We start from the raw sequence: 19,923 nt of genomic DNA, 5'->3' as shown, positions 1-19,923 counted from the left end.
ACCCCTCTGATTTCCTAGTACTTTTCCCTCTGTTGATTTTTCCAACTGATCCTGCAGATAGTTGTTGGCACATAATTGTTTGCATATTGTCTCTCCCCATTAGAGCTCCCAGTTCCCATGATCTGGAACATAGTAGGTCATTAACAAATGTTTAAGGACTGAATGATTGAAATCAGCTCACTTTCCAAGGAATGTCTCCTTCCCTCTTCATGGCCTAGTCTCGATCTGCTAAATAATACAGAAAAAGACTCCAAACTTTATCCTTAGGACATCTGAATAGTTATTTATTGAGAAGCCACAGTTTGCCACACTTTTCAACTGTTGGCTTTTTATAAGGCCAAAAGCAAGATAGATTCACTACTTTACATAGAAAGGAAAAGCTTCTGGAGGGGCCCCCAGGGTCATGCAGTGACTGGTCAAAATGGAATGTACATGACATATAAAAAACATTATGAACCAAAATAATTTAAACTATGGTTACATTCTACTGAAATAAATATCCATTATCTTATTATAAACACATTGTATAGTCTAGGATTGTAATGTAAATTTCATCTCTTTTTTTTACATACACGATTATTGAAACTTTAAAAAGCAAAATATAACACTCGATAGGGCAGAGGTCAGTAGAACATAAGTGCTTGGGCCTGGACTTGGTGGGTGGGGTGTGTCTTCTTAATTGGGCTTAGCCTTTGTTGGACGTTGGAATGACCGATCCATTGATATATCATGTTTTGTGACTAACTGTATAGTTACATGAAAATACATGATTTCACAAGGACCCAAGAGAATCGGGTTTAAATTCGGGGGGAGGGGGTCAATGGAAAAGCACAAAAACCCAGTTATTGGAGCCTCATTTTTCTTTTTGTTTTTAAAAAAGAAAGTGTGTGTGTGTGTGTGTGTGTTCATTGGGATCCACATAAAGAGAAACAGGAAAATGAAAAGTACCTGAGGCATCCATCTGTACCACAATTTACCATCAATGTGGAAACAGGATGCTAAGGTAGCATTGTTTAATTTGCTTATGACAGGGACATACCGAGCAGTTAGTCTGTGTATTCTCAAAGAACTGTTTTTTAAACAATGGTGCGCCATATTGCTCTGAATTTATAGTTAGGAACCCAGGGAACCAATGAATCAAATGGAGGTGCTAATCTCGGTACCACACAGCTATTGGTAAACTTCTTGTGGGCATTTAGAGTGGACGGAAAATTCCCCTAATGTGGCTATAACTGAGTAAGAGACTAGGGGCATGCATTGATTACAAGGCTATGTCTCAGAGGGCCTCTAGGTCGGGAAGCATGTTTTAATCATCTTCTTCATCTTCTTCATCACTGTCCTTCATCGTGATGCCCTGAAGGCCCCCGCCCTCGCTCACTGAGGCCGTGGCTTCTTCTACAGTTAGTCGGTTCCGGATTGTGTCGTAGGTTTTACTGTTTAAGGTGGAGTCCAGTACCCCTTGCAATCGGAAGTCCCTATAGGTTTTCTAAGGAAGGAAAAGATGCAATGAGAAGGGAGAGCAGAGCTTTGAGAGAAAGGGAAAAAAAAAAAGCAAGCATGTTTTGTGGGGTGAGAGAACCAAGAGGCAGTTCATGTTGCATTTGATTTCTTACCAAATCAAAAGCCCTGATGTAGGAGTTACCATGTGCATTAGAAATTAAAATTCATTTCATGATAAAGAATGAGGAATTGAAACGGTATCAGATGTGATTTCTGAAGTGTCTGTTTATTCAAAGTCACCAAAAAGAATACCCTCCCACGACTCCCTTTCTCTTGAGCCTCATTTTTAACTCTTAGTTTAGCATCCTTAACTACCTAGAGCCAGAAGTAGGGGCATAGAAAGCCAAAGTGAGGGGCCTGTGACTTTTCTTTTTGGTTTCATCTTTCTTTTTGGTGTTTCATCTTGTTCTTAGCTGCAGGAATCCAAACACAGTCTCATTCACATGACAGACATATGTATGCTGGTATAGGGAACGGATCGCAGGCAGCAAAAGTTATGGCGAGGATGAGGCACTAATGTCTCATCAATATGTTGTATGAACATGACTCATTTTTAATCTTCTTTCTACAGAACTTGAGAATTAATTCTATTTTATTTGCTATTTCCTGTATAGATTCGGGGGCGGGGGGGAGAGGGAAGGAATTTTGACTTTTTTTAAAAAAAAGAATAATGAATTGGTCATTATTTGGTAATAAGAATTAATTAGAACAATCTAGAAGCAATTCCTGCCATGGAAAAGGGGGTCGGATTAGATGATTCCTAGTCCCTTCTATCTCTTGGGATTTTTACCATTCTTAGAATCTACTCTGTCTCTGGATATCAGAAGCCTCTTCGAAATTGCTTTTCTTTAAAATTCCTCTAATGTGGTTGTTAAATGCCCAGAAATAGCTTACTTATGGTGATTTTATGGAAAAAAATTTAAAAAGATCTTTTTATTTCTATTCAATTATCTTGCTCATAAACATTTTTCTACAATCACCACCTTTTGCCTTTAATTGGGAACTTCATGAGACTAGGGACTGTCTTTCTTTGAATCCCCAGTCCTTCATGACCTAGGAGATTTTTTCCAGGTCTGAACCAGGGCTCCTATGAATTCTGGGTCAAAACATAGCTTCTTCTGAAGAATGAAGGGCATTAACTGAAATTGTCTAGACACAATTCCAGAATCTCCAGTTCTTTTAGAGAAGAAATGTTAAATTAGTGGCATCGTTTTATATAGACCAAATAATTAGTAGGTGGACTAAATTTTTCTTTTCATCATTTATTTTGATGCTCTGTAGACACAACTTCAGTGATCTTTCGGTTGTAGTGGGAGGAAAGGGATCCCTGTCTTCTATTCTAGGTCAACACCAGAGCTCTGGGCAAAGACTCAGACCTGTGTGTTTAGGCAGAAGAAGAAAAATGGATACTTTTTTTTTTGACACATATATGTGCCATGGAGAACACATCCCCTGGGCAATGCATGGAAGAGATCTAATAAGTCTCTTCAGATAACAACAGAACAAGATATTCTCTTAAGATTCCTTCCATATTTACAATTATATGAGACTTTCTGCTTTGAACTATGCTTCTTTAAGTCATCTGATCTTACCCTGAACACTCCAGTGATGTGGGGATATCTCTGTAAGGTCCAGGGAGGGAGAAATCACTAAGTGGAAGGAACAAGGTTTCATTCTGGACATCATCAAATCTAGCAGAATTAAAATATTGAATATGCTTTTATCATTTGAAGCTTTCCTTAAAGGGAACATCGGGCAAATCACTTAAGTGCCCTGTCCTGGAGTTTTCTCATCTGCATTATGAGGGGTTGGAGGAGTTCGTCTAGGAGGACCCTTTAGGCTCTAGATCTGTGGCCTAAGCTGTGTTCACCCATAGAAGACTTTGGAGGTTTCAAGGTTTCTGATAGATCAGTTCTGGAAATTGCAGCAATACGGCAGCTTGTGTGGGTGTGCATGTCTCTATCTATCCATTAGCACACATACATATGGATATACTTAATTAGAAGCACCTTTTCGCTTAATACTCATAAAATAAGAGTAGGACTGAAAGGTGCCACATAAGGCTATTTATAACCAGCAGCCAGACGAGGGAAAGTGGCCAACAGACACTGCCCCCCACCAAGTTAGCTGGAGTCAAAAATTTGAAAATTAGGCTGGATCAATATGTTAAGCTGTGATATTTCTTTTAACAGCTGTCACATACCTCTTCTTAGGATTTGATTTTGGAATTTAGAATCTTTCTAAGTCCAAATCATTTTGAGAGCAAATTAATATAGATATTAATATTTTTCTTAATTACTTAAAAATAATCTATAATTGGTTTTTAGTTATTACTAGGGTTAAAGGGACTTTTAAAATATTCTCTTCAGGAAAAAAGAAAAAATACATCCAAGAAGAAAAATAGAAATATATCTTTATCCTTTTAAAAATAGAAATTCAGCTAGATTTTACTTTCAAAATATGTAAAAAAGTGGAATATTTGGATTTTTCAGGTTCTTTTTTGAGCTGGCTTTTTTTTTTATTGTTGTTGCATATGAATGTTTTTAAACACGACGCTACAAAGCCTCAAATGGAAACTGAAATGATCAAAAACGTATTTACCCCCTTCTGCGAGCTTATTATTTCATGTAAACCACTGTGATTTCACACTGAAATAATTATCATTAGTCCAAAGAGCACACACATACGAACAGGAAAAAAAAAAGCTACTTTGAGGGTATGTGATCTCACCTTTGTGATCCCTTAGAGTTGATTGTATACACCCATTGTAAAAGAAACTCCTTCAATTAACTATCAGGGCAATCTTGATTTACATTCTCATAGTGATCACAAGCACATATTTAGAAATAGCTACCCGGCAATATTTCCATGAAATCAAGGGTGGAAAATTGTATTTAATTAAACTGGGAGTGGAATTAGTTAATCGGCAAATTTCATAAGTGGGTAAAATAAACCCATTTTTAAGGAAATTGTCAGCAGACTATTTAGTCTTTGTGGAAATGTTGCCTGATAAATCATGGGTTCTTTGTCCAACCAGGGCAAAGATCTGATCTCAAATTTCATCTTTTTTCTTTTTTATACAAATATAATGAATCTACCACTCAGACATTTTTAAAAGGATTATCTTGTCGCATTATTATCAGACTGTAGGATTATTTCGTATATCTTATTATTTTCTTTTTTCCTTTTCTTTATCCCAAAGACTGCTCTTTTGGAAAAGAAGCCGCAGATATCTGATGAAATAGGTGGGTATTAGCTGTTTGCAAAAAAAAGCATGTTGCTTTTTTTGTTGGTTTGTTTGTTTCTGTAATCTTTTACCTTTACCATCCTAATAAGTGTTTTCAGCTGATAAATATGAAGCTGCAAATCCATCCGGTCAGTCAACCAGGTGCAAATCACGTTCATGGAACTGTTGTACCATTGCTGGAAAAAAGAGACAAAAGTTCTCCAGGAAGCAAATCATAAAGAGGTTTAGGTTTATGAAACTACAAAGTTCAGTGATTAAAGTGGTCAATGGAAATTTTCATCTTGAGAGAGCATGGTGGACATACATTTGACAAAAATCTTGCTGCCAAAAAAAAAAAAATAAAGCCCCAATTTCTGTACGTAACTCTTCTATCCATGGCTACTTTTACCTCAGAGTGTGGACAAGACCACCATCCTCTTGATGCTCCCCTTAGTTGGACTTCAAAATGAATTTGTTTTTCCTGTCATCTTTGCACACCATCGTGCATCAGTTTCCCTTCTACCATTTTGTCCTGGTTCCCCAACTCTTTCCATTGATCGAACTAAACACTTTCCAACTTACCTTAAGGAAACTTCAAACCTCATCTGTGGAACTGGGAATCAGCCTGTGAGGGCCTCGAGGAGCCTGGCTTAGGTAAGATGCCTTAGTGGGTTGGGGGCTTCCAGGCGCTAATACAATGAGTGTGGTTTATCTTTAGGACCCAAATGCACGCATGCAGCAGCTTATGTGACCTTGCCTGGACTGTGCAATCTGTTTTAATCTTAACACAAAAAATTATGAAAGATGAAAAAAGCAAATACAAATGAGCTCATTTCAAGCTGTTGAAATCATACTTCCCCCTTAAGGGGGTTAAATTTTGCTTCTTGCCTGTGAAAAATGCTTGAAGCTATGTCACTGCAGACTGCCACCCCTGCAGAGAAGAAAGTCTCTGGCTCGTATAAATTTGTACTACTGCTCATATATTCATAAATCTCACTCGGAGACATATGAACAGTGTTATAAAGTGTCAGAGTAAAAAAAAACACCCTCATCTTTTATACTTCACCAGGTTTCATTGCGATCTACTGTAATTTTCAAAAAATGTGTATCCACCAAAGAATTGACAAATAAAAATGGAAGGCATCGCGGACAAAGAATGTTAGGGTGCATCTAGGCGACTCTATGTGGAAGAGATGCGGAAAGAATGGGCAGGAGATTTGGAGGATTCGTTCTCACGCATACCCACACATCGCACACCAGTGGGGATTCAAAAAGCATAAATAAAAACATGTTTCTTATGATAACTCCACCCTTTCTCACCTAAAGATCATCCAAAATCAGTTTACGCTTAACACTCACAGTTTTCCCAATCCTGATTTCAGACTTAATTTAAAGAAAAAAATTAATCTAGAATTTTTCTTACAAGGTGAAACTTGGCAGTTTCACCTTGTAAGAAACGAGGCTTGTCTCTGTCACCATGAGTTTTTTTTTAAACATTTCCACCCCCCCCCCAGTCATATTTGAAATCCATCATTTTTTTGGCTCCTTCTTGTCCCAGCCAATGGCTGATTCCTTCAGAACTGAGCACAGAAAAAAGCTCACACTCACTGTGATGGAGGCAGCCATGTGTCCTGACAGCCAAATTCTGCTCTTTTAAAGATTAGGAAGTTGACATTCACAATTCCTAGGGGTACCTTGTCCTTCAACCAGGGAGGAGGGGATCCCTGGGTTCTTTGCTCTTGGTTTGGACCTGACTAGGGAAGCAGATTCTAAAATGATGGGGTTTTTTTTTTTTTACCACTCATCAAGACTTTTCTAAAGACAGAAGGGAAAGTTTCTAGGAGTCTACTTATCGTGGATTCTAGGACTCTGGGTATTAAAGACGGGAAGACTAGAGCCAACCAATCTCTTCCCTTAGTGTCTGGGGCGTTTGGGATCCAGAGGTCAAAATCACTCTGAAGTTATGGCTTCAAACTCCACCACTGGCCTTGGCTCTCATGTCTGATGTTTCTTAGACCCTCTTAGGATGGGACTAAGATTGGAATTCTGGATATAGAGATATGGTTGAGCAATCCAAGCAGCCCTGATGCCCCAGTCTGGAGAGGGATGTTTCCAGGAGCATGCATGATGCCAACAATCAAGGGGTCTCCACATCTGACACTCTGCCACACCAGGCCTAGGAGTCTACTGGCCGGCCCTGGAGGGTTGGCTGTGCCTCTTCAATGGGCACCCCTTCTCCTTTCCAGGGGTATTGCATCCTGAGGCGTGTGGCATGCCTCAGAAGGAAGCGAAGGAGGCCTGCGGCTCTCTGGCTTCTAGACAGTGGCATTTTGCTTTGGCTGTGAGAATAGACAAGCCACGCACCTCAGCCAAGATGCCTGGTGTGACATGTCTTTTCTCTTCACTGAGAGACATGCCACCAAAAAAAAAAAAAACTGCAAAGCCCCCCTCCCATTTTGTGTAAGCCAAGCTCATTCTGTTTCATTTCTCTTCCACATGGAGTTTGGAGAGTAAAAAAAAAAAGCAGCCTACTACCGACATTGTAATCTGTCATCCAAGAGGGGTGGGCCATGTGTACGTCCTGGACTTGGTCTCCCCAACAAGTACAGTCATCCATAGGATGCCCTTGCCTCTTTGTACCTGTCTTGCCTCTCATTGTAAGAGGTGTTAAATTTTCATCCGAAGAGGGGAAAAGAGATAGTTACTCCTTTCCAGACGTAGACATCTCTTAAGCTTAAGAGGTGACCTGGAAGTTACTTTGGGATGCAATGCAATTAGACATTGGTTTTTGGGATATGGTGCTTGCATCTAAGAAGTTTGGGATGCTGGAAGAAGGTGAGAGAGAACTCCTGCCTTTGTACATGGTTGGTGCTTAAAGAATGGAATTTAAGATTATCTCAAAGGAGCAAAGTGAGTCAATTGGCTCAGGGCATTTTTTAAAATCTAGAAATTAGCCAATCAACAAGCATTTCATTGTGTCTATCATGTGTCAAAAAATAATTCTAAGGCTTTGGGACTGAGGATGAAGCTAAAATGTAAACAAGGATTAGAAGGCAGGGTCTCTCTCTCTCTCTCTCACGTTCTTCCAGCATCCCCAACTCCTGAGAAGCAAGTACCATATCCCATAAATCAATGCCTAATTGCATTGTATTAGATGGTGAGAATAGAGATAATAGGATAAATCTTTTTATTTCAAAGTAAAATGAAAATATTAATCCTAACCTTAACCCAAATTTTCTCAGTTGATGCACCTGAGCAATGCCTTTTGGGTTGCAATATCAGAATAACAAAGAAATAATATTCATTATTCTTGGGACAGCAAAATGGCCAAGTAGAGATAGGAAGGAACCTAGAGACAGGAAGATCTGAGTTCCAATCCTGCCTTGCATACTTTCTGAAATGTGTGACTTTACTTCACTCACTTAGTCTCCCCAGTCTCAGCTTCCTCATCTGTAAAATGGGTATAAGCATTAGCACCCACTTCACAGGGTCCTTGTGAGGATCAAATGAGATCATTCAAATAGAGTGCTTTGCAGATATTAATGCTGGCTAATATGATGATGATTTATGTAAAATCTTATCACTCTCATCTATATTTCTATATTTTATGATTAAAAATTAATAATGTAGATAATAATCATCATTCAGTCATGTCTAATACTTCATCAGAACATACTGTCCATGGACTTTTCTTGTCAAAGAAACAATACCTCTGCTGGATTAAGGCGAACACGGTTAAGTGGTTGCCCACTCATGAATGTCTGAGGCTGGATTTGAACTCAGAGCTTCTTCACTCCAGGTCTATCACTCCATACCCCGAACCATCTAGTTACCTCCTCTAGATGACAATAGTCATTATCAAAATTACAGGAGAAGAATTTGAATTATATCAATACTTATTATAGCAATACTTAAAGAATGCCTTAATGTTTGTAAGAGGCTGTAATGTAGACATAACCCTCCCCACTTTATGGGTGAAGACTGAGGCTTGCCTAGGCGATGTGACTTTCCCCAGGTCACACGGTAGAGTTTTCACTACACAAGAGCACACTTGAGGACCAAAGCTTTAGCCTTGGGACTCTTCATATGCTTTCATTTCATTGACACAGCTTTCTCTGAATTCCCAAGTCTTGGAAGGATAAGCTGATGACATGATTGATATAAGTAGGAAGCCTGGTTTTGGAGCCAGAGAGCTGTGGGTTGAAGTAATGACTCTTTTGTTCCTTACTGGGGGGCCTTGACTCAAGTCCTTTGAGGTTTCATCTGAAAAATGAAGAGGTTTGACTAGCCAGCCACAGAAGTCCCCCTCCAGCTCCAGAGCTAGAACCCCCTGAGGTTTTCTATACTATAGTTTGAATTTGTCCTTTACTTACACTCTTTTTTTTTTTTAGGTTTTTTGCAAGGCAAACGGGGTTAAGTGGCTTGCCCAAGGCCACACAGCTAGGTCATTATTAAGTGTCTGAGACTGGATTTGAACCCAGGTACTCCTGACTCCAGGGCCGGTGCTTTATCCACCTAGCTGCCCCCTTCACTTACCCTCTTAACGTTCTACAAGTCAAAGATAAGTGGCTGATTTGAATTGGTGGAGGGATTTCACACACCAGGAGTTTCCCTACCCTGATAAAACAATGAATCAATCCTTAAGCATTTGTTAAATGCTATGAGAGACACGGGAGAATTCAAAAAAAGAGAAAAAGAAAAAGAAACTAGTCAACGTTTACATAGCATCTATTATATGCACAAAACTTTACAAATATTAACTGGTTTGCTCCTCATGCTATCCCTGGAAGGTAGGCACATATATCCTCATTTTACAAAATGAGGAAACTGAGGTCAAGGAGGTGAAATGACTTGCCCAGTGTCACACAACTAGTCAGATTTGAATTTAGGTCTTCCTGCTGTCAGACCAGGCCCCTGAAGAGGAGTGAGTATTAAATCTTAAAAATCAAATCAATATAAAAGACAAACTTCAGTGGAGTAGGAAATATATTTATGTAGCAGTTTCAAAAAAAAGAGCCTAATTTTGCCTATTTCTGGAGCAATAATCTTCTCTGCTGGAGGTAATTCTCACTGCTAGTTTTTTTTTAACCAATCAGGAGCATATTTGAAATCATGAGTATTAATTAGCAATTTCTTCAATTGTCTTTTGAATTTAGAAATATAAAAATTGCAATAGAAAAAAAAAAACTTGGGTGCTGAATCCAAGGAGTGAAGGTGATTGACCAGTCTAACTCTGGGCATCTCTGAGGCATCTCATCACAACTATTGACCTAGAGCTATAGAAAGTCGAAGGATGAAGTCTCTGCTCCAATCAGAGCCACAGATTTTTCTTCAAGTTTTGGGAGTTTGACCTAAGCTTTGCATGGTTCGATCTCCTCCCTCTGTCCCTTTTCTTTTTTCCTTCCCTCCTAAGTAAGATTACATACTAAAGACAAGGTGAGAAGTATACCAGTTCCTGAGGAAAAGAACGTAACACTATTTTTCTCTGTGAGTAGATTGAGTTTCAAATCCCAATAAGTGTCAAGTCACTTTTTCTTTGGCCTAATCAGTTCAATTCCAAAGTTACCTGCTGCTGAGTAGTCATTATTTATCATCAAGCCATATTTAATGGAGAAAATACAGTTTCTGGGCTAAATATTTTGAGTCCTTTATCAATCCATCTTAAAATCAGTCTTAGGCTCAAGTTGAACTACTGGGGCTTTGGATGAAGCAGGCACTTAATAAAGAGCTATGATGATGATGATGATTCTGCAGAATAATCCCGTTATAAAGTATTAAAGATGATCATGACATGTATTTAACTAGAACACTGATCATGACCCCAAATATAACAATGACATAGAATAAAAAATTTCATCATAGAATCTCATACAGGGACATAGATTTGCAGTTGAAAAGGGTCTTATGAAATCATTTAATTCAAGTAAATGGAGGTCAGAGGAGCATAGGTTTAATGCTGGAAGGGACTTTAGGGACTATGAAGCTTAACCTCTTCATTCTACAGGCAAGGGGAAACAGGCCAAGAGAGAGGTTAAATGATTTCCCTAAGGTCAAAGAGGAGGTAGGTAAGGGTAGAGTTGGGATCTGCTCTTTTATTCCAAACCCTGCATTATATCCACTGCATCCTGCTGACTCTCGTTTTGTTTGTAGTGGTCTTCACCTTAGTTTATGACATATTTGTGGCAAAGGAATTCTAAGTTAGAGCTAGAAACTTTGATGTGGGAGTCTCAGAGAAAAGGACTTGATGGTCAACTGACCAGTTGCTCCAGACATCATCCTTGGGACTTCTGGATACCAGCACTCCTCCTTAGCTACCATTCCCTCATACGCATTGTTTCCTCCTATTCTAATTTAATCTCCTTGAGGGCAGAAATTGTCTTGCTTTTCTATTTTTAGTCCAAGCATTCAGTACAGTGTGTGTGGTACATGGTAAGTATTCTGCTTTTTTGTTCATCTATTCATTTAAAATATCTAGAGAAAATCTTCCAGAATTTTTTAAATGGAAAAATCTTATTGCCTTGGGTTTTAATTCTCTCTCATCCACTTCAGGTCTATATGCATCATTCACCTTGATGTGAAAATGTTTTGAAAGGTTAAAAACATAATCAAATGTAATGATTCTTTTATCTCAAGAAAATCAAGTTTAATTAAATTTAGTTCTTCCAGCATGGGATACTTCACTGCCCATGGCTGAAATTTAATTTAGCATCCCAAATGGTGATACATGAGATTGTATCTACATACTCGACTTGCTTCTCCTCCTCCTCCCCATCCCCTCAAATCAAACAAAAAATAAATACTGAATCTGGTTGAGCTATTTCTAACTATTCATTCATCCACTGATCTATCCACCCATCTCTCTCTCTCTCTCTCTCTCTCTCTCTCTCTCTTTTTCTCTCTCTCCATCTATGCATCTATCTATCTATCTATCTATTTATCTATCTATCTATCTATCCATCCATCCATCTATCGCTATCTATCTATCTAGGTAGCTAGCTATCTAGCTATCCTTTTATCTATCCTTCTGTCTATCATTTATTTATGTATATTTTTTAGAGGGAGAAGGGGACAGAATACCAATCAAAAACCAGAAGGGCAATGTGGGCTATTTAAGGGAATTCAAGCTGTTTTAAGGGAAACTTTTAAAAATAGCAACATCTTAGGGCAGCTAGGTGGCACAGTGGATAGAGCACTGGCCCTGGAGTCAGGAGTACTTGAGTTCAAATCTGGCCTCAGACACTTAATAATGACCTAGCTGTGTGGCCTTGACAAGCCACTTAACCCCATTTGCCTTGAAAAAACTAAAAAAAAAAAATAGAAACATCTTAAATTTTGCAAAGTTGAGTCTTTTTTGCCAAAGGACTGGATAAAGACATCAAAAGAGAACTCTGTAGGTAAAGAAATGTGTGAGAGAGTCTATGGAATATAAGACAACAATAGTATTTCTGGCTCTCTACCCTGATAAGCTCAGATGGCCAACCAGAGAGAAACCCTTTTAGAGCCTGGGTTGTCAGACAGTGAAATATTGCTGGCATGAAGATAATAGGAAAGACAATAATCATAATAATACTGTAACTACAGCCACCTGACCAGGCTCTTGGCTTTACTTTTCAATGACCAAAGATGGCTGTTTATTCCACCCTTCTTCCTTTTCTGGCCCTTCTAAGCTGCTTGAATTGCCAGACTGAAATACTATAACAAAATCTTTTATTTTTTGAACTTTCAAGAGGTTTCTTTTTTACAACATGGGTAACTTAAGAGCATGTGAAAGACTTCATCCAGAGAAAAAGGACACCAGGCTTGTCTCAACAGCTTTTCCAAAAGCTTTTCCAAAGCAGCCTAAGTTTTATTAAATCTAAGCCATAGATATGGGTTCTTCTTGAATAGAAACTATGAGGGACCTGGTTGAATAGTAATAATTAAAGACTGCTGGGGGTGGGGTAGAATGGATTTGAACCCAGGTTCCTGACCATAAGTCTTGTGATCTATTCTCTTTCAGAGGGGAAACATGACTTCATATCTAACTTGGGCATAAGACCAAGGCCCTGATTTACCCAAGGAGGATTTTGGATGAAATTCTCTAGGAAACAAAAATCACCCTTTGAAGATGACTGGTCTTTGGTATTTTTTTTTCAAATGGAGACAGTAGCAGAAGGTGTGTCCCTTTGCCAAGGGTTCCATTCTTTCAGAATGTCATCCTTTCCTAGAGTTGTTTTGAGGAATGATTGCTTCTCAGACACAGAGGGAGGTACCAGTTCTTTAGGGAGGCTCCAGGAAAGCCACCCGAGACCACAGAACTTGGGATCTCCCTTCTCCATCCCAGGCTGAGGTCTAATGAGGTGGGTTTTAAGGTCTCTAGGAAGGGTGGATATTTTTTTTTCATCTTTGACTTCTGCAATTAAAGGTAGAACACTCAACACACTCAAACAACCAAGGTCCAGTCCTCTCAAAGAGGTCCTTCATTTGGTCAAAAAGAGAGTTAAGGAAAGTTTGGCTTGGGTTGTCTCTTAACTTTTTGTTAGTCCCAGATCTGCCTGGTATGCTGGTAATGGTAGATACCCTTTCTCAGAAATAGGTTTTTTAAAGTAATTGAAGGAAATGCTCAATTTCATTTAGAACTAAATGAAAATAAAAGCTCAATTTTCCCACCCAAATTTCCAGACCCCTTGAAATTTATCCATGGAACCCTCAGGTTAAGAAGCCCTACTCTATTATCTGATTGAGAAGCAGACCACAGTAGCTGCAGCCCTCCCAAATTGTGCTGCAATTCTTAAGCTCCCTTTCATCTGGCAGTCCCTATTGTAAAGACGCAAAAACCTTGGGGAAATAGAGAAGATACAATAATGAGAGGGGGAAAAATATGTTCCAAGTAGCTGCTTACTTGAAAATTTTGACTTTTTTATTTATTACAAAAAGATGCAGAATCTTATCTGTCTTTGAAGGTCAATGCATTTCTAGGGGATGTTATTTATACCTCTCAGGAAAGGTAAAAAGGCTGTGCCATTGTGCCTTTATTCAAACAACTGTCCATCCACTCAAAGGAAATTTATGACCATTCCCCAGTTTCTTCAAATTTGGACATATGAAAGAGTCCAACAATCTGAAAACTTTAGTTATTTGAATCAGAAATCCACCTGTTCTTCTACCGGAGGAAATGAAAGACAACATGACTTCCTAACCTGAAGTTTGACTTATCTGTGTTGTTGACATTGAGAGTGTCAGCCAGGGCTCCTTTGGAATGAAAATCCAGTAGGAGATGGTTATTTTAAGACTTAATAGCTAGCTAGCACTTCAGCATTTGCAAAGCATTTTATGAATATCATCTCTGTGAGGAATGTGGTTTATTATCCCCACTTTTACACATGGGGAAACTGAGGTCTAAGTGACTTGCTCAGGATCACAAGACCAGTATTGCCTGAGTTAGGATTTGAACTCAGGTCTTAAGGTTCAAATTCATGATGCCACCCAGCTGTCTCTAAGAAGACTTCCCTTCTCTTAGGTAATGCAATGCCACACTACTCAAAACCACCAACTGCCATAGTTAATCAGCTTGGTCAAGGTCCTAGGGGAGCTTCACAACCTGGGCTCAGCCAGACTGGGGGGAAACCATTTCTGAGTCACCATAAAGAAACAGTTCCCTTAGGACTTGAGATACTGAGGAGTTAAGACTTGTCTATGGGTTGGGAGAAAAATGGGGGAGAGGGAGAGGGGGAGGGGGAGAGAGAGAGAGAGAGAGAGAGAGAGAGAGAATAATACATTAATAAATGAATACTAATGTATTGTTGCATCAGCTCTATTCTTTGTTATTTGTAGACCCAAAGGCCAAACTAGACATAATGACCCAATTCTGGTATAGATTGATTGCTCATGATCATGTAGCAGGACTTGAATCCAGGTCTTCCTAGTTTTAACAATGTCCCTTTAGATACAATATCCTGATGTCTCTCTGCAGGGCAGTGGAAAGAACACTGGTCCTGGAGTTATGAGGACTGGGTTCAAATTTAGCCTTGGACACTTACTGACTGTGTGAGTCACTTCACCTGAGCAAGTCATTCCACTCTGTTTGCCTCAGTTTCCTCATCTGTGAAATGAATTGTAGTATCTATGTCAAGAAGGCCCCAAATGGGATCACAAAGATGCAGACATGACTGAAATGACTGAATAACAACACAAGAAGTGACATTGGACAACACTGAAAATAGCTTAGAGGCACAAAGTCTTACTATATTTCTTTTTACAGCAGTAAACTGTGGAAGTTAGGAAAAAACCATCTCCTAAAAAGGAAGACAGAAATGAAGAATATGAATCTGAACTGGTGCATCTATGAATAGTTTTGAGGTAATGTTTTGGGGGAGCTAATCTATTCCAAGAATTAGGTCACTATCTTCAAATTGAACTTTGGTTATGAAAAGAATGGAGTTATTTTGATGATATTGATCTATTCTCTGTCTGTCTGTCTGTCTCTCTTTCTCCCTCCCTTCTCTTTCTTTCCTTTTTCCTTTCCTTTTCCTCTACTTTCCTTTTTTCCCTCTCCTCTCCTCTCCTTTTTCCTCTCCTCTCCTTTTTCCTCTCCTCTCCTCTCCTCTCCTCTCCTCTCCTCTCCTCTCCTCTCCTCTCCTCTCCTCTCCTCTCCTCTCCTCTCCTCTCCTCTCCTCTCCTCTCCTCTCCTCTCCTCTCCTTCCCTTCCTTTCCTTTTCCTTTCTTTTTCTCCTTCCTTCCTTCCTTCCTTCCTTCCTTCCTTCCTTCCTTCCTTCCTTCCTTCCTTCCTTCCTTCCTTCCTTCCAAATCTCTGTCCCAGAATTCAGTGAAATCCAGGGACCAAGAATAAGAACATTTCCTTTGGAAGGTAATTATTCTAGAGAATACAGGAATTCAAGAAAAAAAAACAAGAAGGAAGAAAAAAAGAGGAAGAGAGAGAGAGAGAGAGAGAGAGAGAGAGAGAGAGAGAGAGAGAAATTGAGATTTTTTAAATTTCATGACACATCACCTAAAATGTTTTTAATGAAGACCCTTTCCTCTCCAAGCATAAATGTAATAAAGTGATCCTGCTAAGTGGCAGAAATTCCTTGCTTCTGCCTGTTCAGCCCTTCTCTCTCTCTCTCTCTCTCTCTCTCTCTCTCTCTCTCTCTCTCTCTCTCTCTCTCTCCATGTCCGCTATTCTAAGAAGACAGCAGTTCCCCTTTCTCCACCGTTGCTCACACTACCACAGACTTATTAAGATTTGGAATGTACACTCCGGCAGTCCTTATTGTGGGAAACAATTAAAGGGAATTAGTCTAATAATACAAGGCAACACAGCTTTTGCCCTTCCTAGAGTAACGACTCCTGCGTGGAACAGTTATACTCATAAAAATCATGTCTTTCTTCAATGCATTAAAATGATCTGAGCCCCAAGGCCTGGCAATTAACAGGGCCGACTGAGGAGCATTTATTCTGCAGGCTAAGGGGGATTAATCTCCGTATTAGCTCCAGCAAGGTCTTCCTTCCATGAAAATACATTAGGAGGAATTTGATTTGGAGGCAAATACTCAGTTCACAAGAGGCTTAATTTCCCTCTCATCTTGCAGGGTGGCAAGGTAGGAAGAGAGTACCTGGCTTCATCATGGGTGTGGAGAGGAGATGGTGCCAAGACTGAAGATGCAGGCCTGAGATCCTACAGATGGTACCCCACCTTCCCTTCCTGGGGAACCTCCTTGACTCTCTCTGCTATATAGAAACTGTTAGGGTGTTATTATTATTATCATTATTCTTTTTAATCTTTCATTCTTTAACTTCATTTCCAAGCTCTAGGTGGTAAGGGAAGGAGCAAAGACAGCATAGGCCTTGTTGGGCAGTGAGGGTCTGGAAGTGGGGTGGGAAAGAGGAGCCATGGGATGGGTCGCCTTGACAACCCCCTCCCCAAGTCCACCAAAGGAACAAGCTTCATTTTCTTTCTTTTCCTTCTCTTTCTCCCCTACCCTTCACCGCAAACACGCAAAACGCACGCCATCCAACATAAAGTCGCCGAAATAGCAATCTTGTCTCTGAATATATAAATTGCAAAAATTGATATGAATAAATCTGCAAGTAACGTACGGATTGTGGCACTTTTTTTTTCCTTCCAAACCCGCTCTGGGTTCCTCTGCTCTCAGGGAGGTGGTGTTATTACACATCCCCAAGAACATCTGCAAACTCCGGGTTCCTTTCGTTAGTAGTGAATGGAGACCTGACCTCCTGTTCCTTGCCATGAACCTGAAGTTCACACTCATATTTTCCCTGTTACAGGAAGCTACGGTTCGCCCCAGGGGTGCTGCACACAGAATCTCAGAAGCCAGATGCAGCCCTGCCTCTCCCAGCACCTGAAGGACTAGGCGGTCCCCATTGAAAGGCAGGTCCCCGACCAGTCGCTCCGGGTCACTCGGGCCTCTCTGAAGAGGAGGACAAAACCAGGAATGCTTCTAGGGCCGGGCTGTCAGCGGGGAGGCAGGGGGATTACAAGGAACCTGTGACTCTGCCTCTTTCTGCCTTTGCTGGTAGTTTTTTTTTGTGTGTGAACAAGAGCCATACAACAGATTGAGTCTGGTATAAAGGCCTGAGACTGTGCAAAGGAACCCCACTGCGCTTCAGCTGTGCTCGCAATTAGCAATAGGCATGGGATGATTATTGTTGGGGTAGCTGATGGCGATGCAAAGTGACAAGTTTTATGGGGGAAGTTGGGAGCAGTGGGGATGGGGGTGCGGCAAGTTTTTTTTCCCTCTTTTTCTTTCTTTCTCTCTTGCCACCCCCTCCAACCCCCCCCCCCCCACCCCCTTGCAAAACCCCTCTTTCGGAGGCTGCAACCCAGCCTAGTCAAAGCTATTTTTCCTCTCTTTTGGAGCCTTACAAAATTGCTGAAAGAATATATTTTCCCCCCTTCGTTCCTCTCAGCCCTTCAGAATGGGGGTTTTCTAGGTCATAGCTTCCTTACTTCCCTATTTAAGGTCCCCAAATACCCATTTGCCTCAAATTAGCAGAAAGCTTGTAGTTAAAGGCAAGAGATTAAGCACACAAAATTACTCAGCAGGTGACTGCTGGGTAGATTTGGGGGTTGAGAAGTCTTTAAAACTGACTACAAGACATTATATACTTCTGACAAAAGAACATAGCAATCCTACCTGCTTCCTTCAGCCACCGTTGTTTGTCTATTATTATGAGCTTTAATGCTCATGAGAGCAAAACTATTGGTGATACTACTCAATTACCATAGTAACTCACACCCGTGACCTCTTATTTCAGAGCCTGCTTCCCCACTTGGACCAATCCGGGCTCTTTGCATCTCTTTAAAACGGTGACAAGGAGTGCTCAGGAGAGCCCCCAGTGCAGGCTTCTTTTGGGGGAGAGGGGCGGGGTGTGTTGTCTTGGAACCCAAACTTATTTGGAAATGTTGAACTCAGCCTTTCAGATTGACCCTTCCAGTCAAAGGGGTGCCAAGGCTCCCTGATTGGAGGACTCCCTCCCACGACATGATGGGGACCCAGGGAAAAGAAAAGAATGAGCATGGGTTCAGAGCTGCCCCAAGATCCACAACTGCTTTCCCTTGTCCTCCAAAGTTAGGCAAGAGGAAAAACAGAAGCAGTTCTCTAGGTTATCCATTCCTATCAATGCGTTTCCTTGCATAGAGTAATGGGATAGAGGAGGAAGACCCATGAAATACTCCATGGAACTCTAAATAGCAGTGACTTTAATAACTTTCTCCCTTTCACAATTTTATTTATTTGTTTATCTATTTGTCTATTTATTTATTCATTTATATCTATCTATTTCTTTATTTTTAGTTTTTATGGCAAGGCAAATGGGGTTAAGTGGCTTGGCCAAGGCTACACAGCTAGGTGATTATTAAGTGTCTGAGGCCGGATTTGAACTCAGGTACTCCTGACTCCAGGGCCAGTGCTCTATCCACTGTGCTGCCCTGAGACTATAGTTTTAAAAAAATTATATTTGCTTTTCTTCTCCACCTAGCCACCCCTCCCTTTCACATTAAATTTTTTTTTATTAATATAAGGCATTGGGATTAAGTGACTTGCCCAAGGGCACACAGGTAGGCAATTATTAAGTGTCTGAGGCTGCCTTTCACATTTTTGAAGGTCCCCAAATACCTGTTTGCCTCAAATTAGCAGAAAACTTCCGGTTAAAGGCAAGAGATTAAGCATACAAAAGTCTAAAGTCAGTTCAAATCCCATTCTGGACACTGACTAATTGAGCAACTCTTTTAGCCTCTGTGGGTCCTAGTTTCTTCCTATGTAAAATGAAGGAATTGGATTAAATTATCTTTGAGGTCTCTTCCAACTTTAGATTTATGGTCCTTCAAATTTTGATAATTATACTGTGCAGCAATAAAAATATATATTTGTATCTCCATACATTGATATATAAATATGCATTTGTTTATGTTTATATTTATATGATCTCTCACCTTACAATGTAAGCTCCATAAAGGCAGGGACAATTTACTTTTTCTTTATATCCTCAGGGATTATCATGTTATTTAAATCTGAAATGCTTGCTTTTTGATAGATTGATCATCTATACTAAATCAAGCAATTAGTAAGATCTATTAAGCATGTACTGTGTGCACAAGGATACAGAGATAAAAAATAGAATTATTTGCCCTCAATCCATGGGACAATTCATAGAGTATATATATATATATATATATATATATATATATATATATATATATATATATATAATTGTTTTGCTTTAGAAGGGATCATAGAGCTGCCTAGTGATTTTAGAAGTGAGGCAACTGAGACTGAGAGAGAGAGAGATGAGGACACTTGCCCAGTGTCCCACAGAGAGGAAGTGATGGAGGCACTGGGATTTGATACCTAGTCTGTATTCCATTTTTGTATTTGTAGGAGAAAAAAATGGAATTTCTTTGACCTGCACTTATTTGGCTTTGTTCATAAAATATTCAAAGCTTAGGGGAAATCCAACTGTAAGAATTCTAAAATTTAGAGCTGGTTTGGCGTTCAGTGGTTTTTCATTCACAGTGATTTACAGCTTCAGAAATGGGGAACTCCAACTCTAACCCAAACTCCTCATTTTACAGATAATGAAGCAGAGGCCCAGAGAAAGTGAAATGACTGCCCAGTCACACTAATTAGTGGTAGAGTTGGAACTAAAACCCTTGTCATTATTAGATCTTTCATGAATCCAGCCCAGGAAAGCAAGCACAC

At 39.9% G+C, this 19,923-nt stretch overlaps 1 protein-coding gene across 1 annotated transcript in view; it reads right to left on the bottom strand.

Annotated features, from left to right (window-relative positions):
* Positions 1-276: 276 nt before the first annotated feature.
* CADPS (calcium dependent secretion activator) overlaps positions 277-19,923 on the bottom strand; it is a 557,039-nt gene continuing 537,392 nt past the window's right edge. The window contains 2 exon segments of the mRNA XM_074198830.1: positions 277-1,486; positions 4,819-4,923. Coding sequence (XP_074054931.1) covers positions 1,307-1,486; positions 4,819-4,923 — 285 coding nt within the window. The 3' untranslated portion in view covers positions 277-1,306.

This window comes from Macrotis lagotis, chromosome 8, assembly GCF_037893015.1.
Source record: "Macrotis lagotis isolate mMagLag1 chromosome 8, bilby.v1.9.chrom.fasta, whole genome shotgun sequence".
NCBI lineage: Eukaryota > Metazoa > Chordata > Mammalia > Peramelemorphia > Peramelidae > Macrotis > Macrotis lagotis.
Note: the sequence above shows the minus strand (reverse complement) of the source record. Positions and strands in the feature narration are given on the sequence as shown.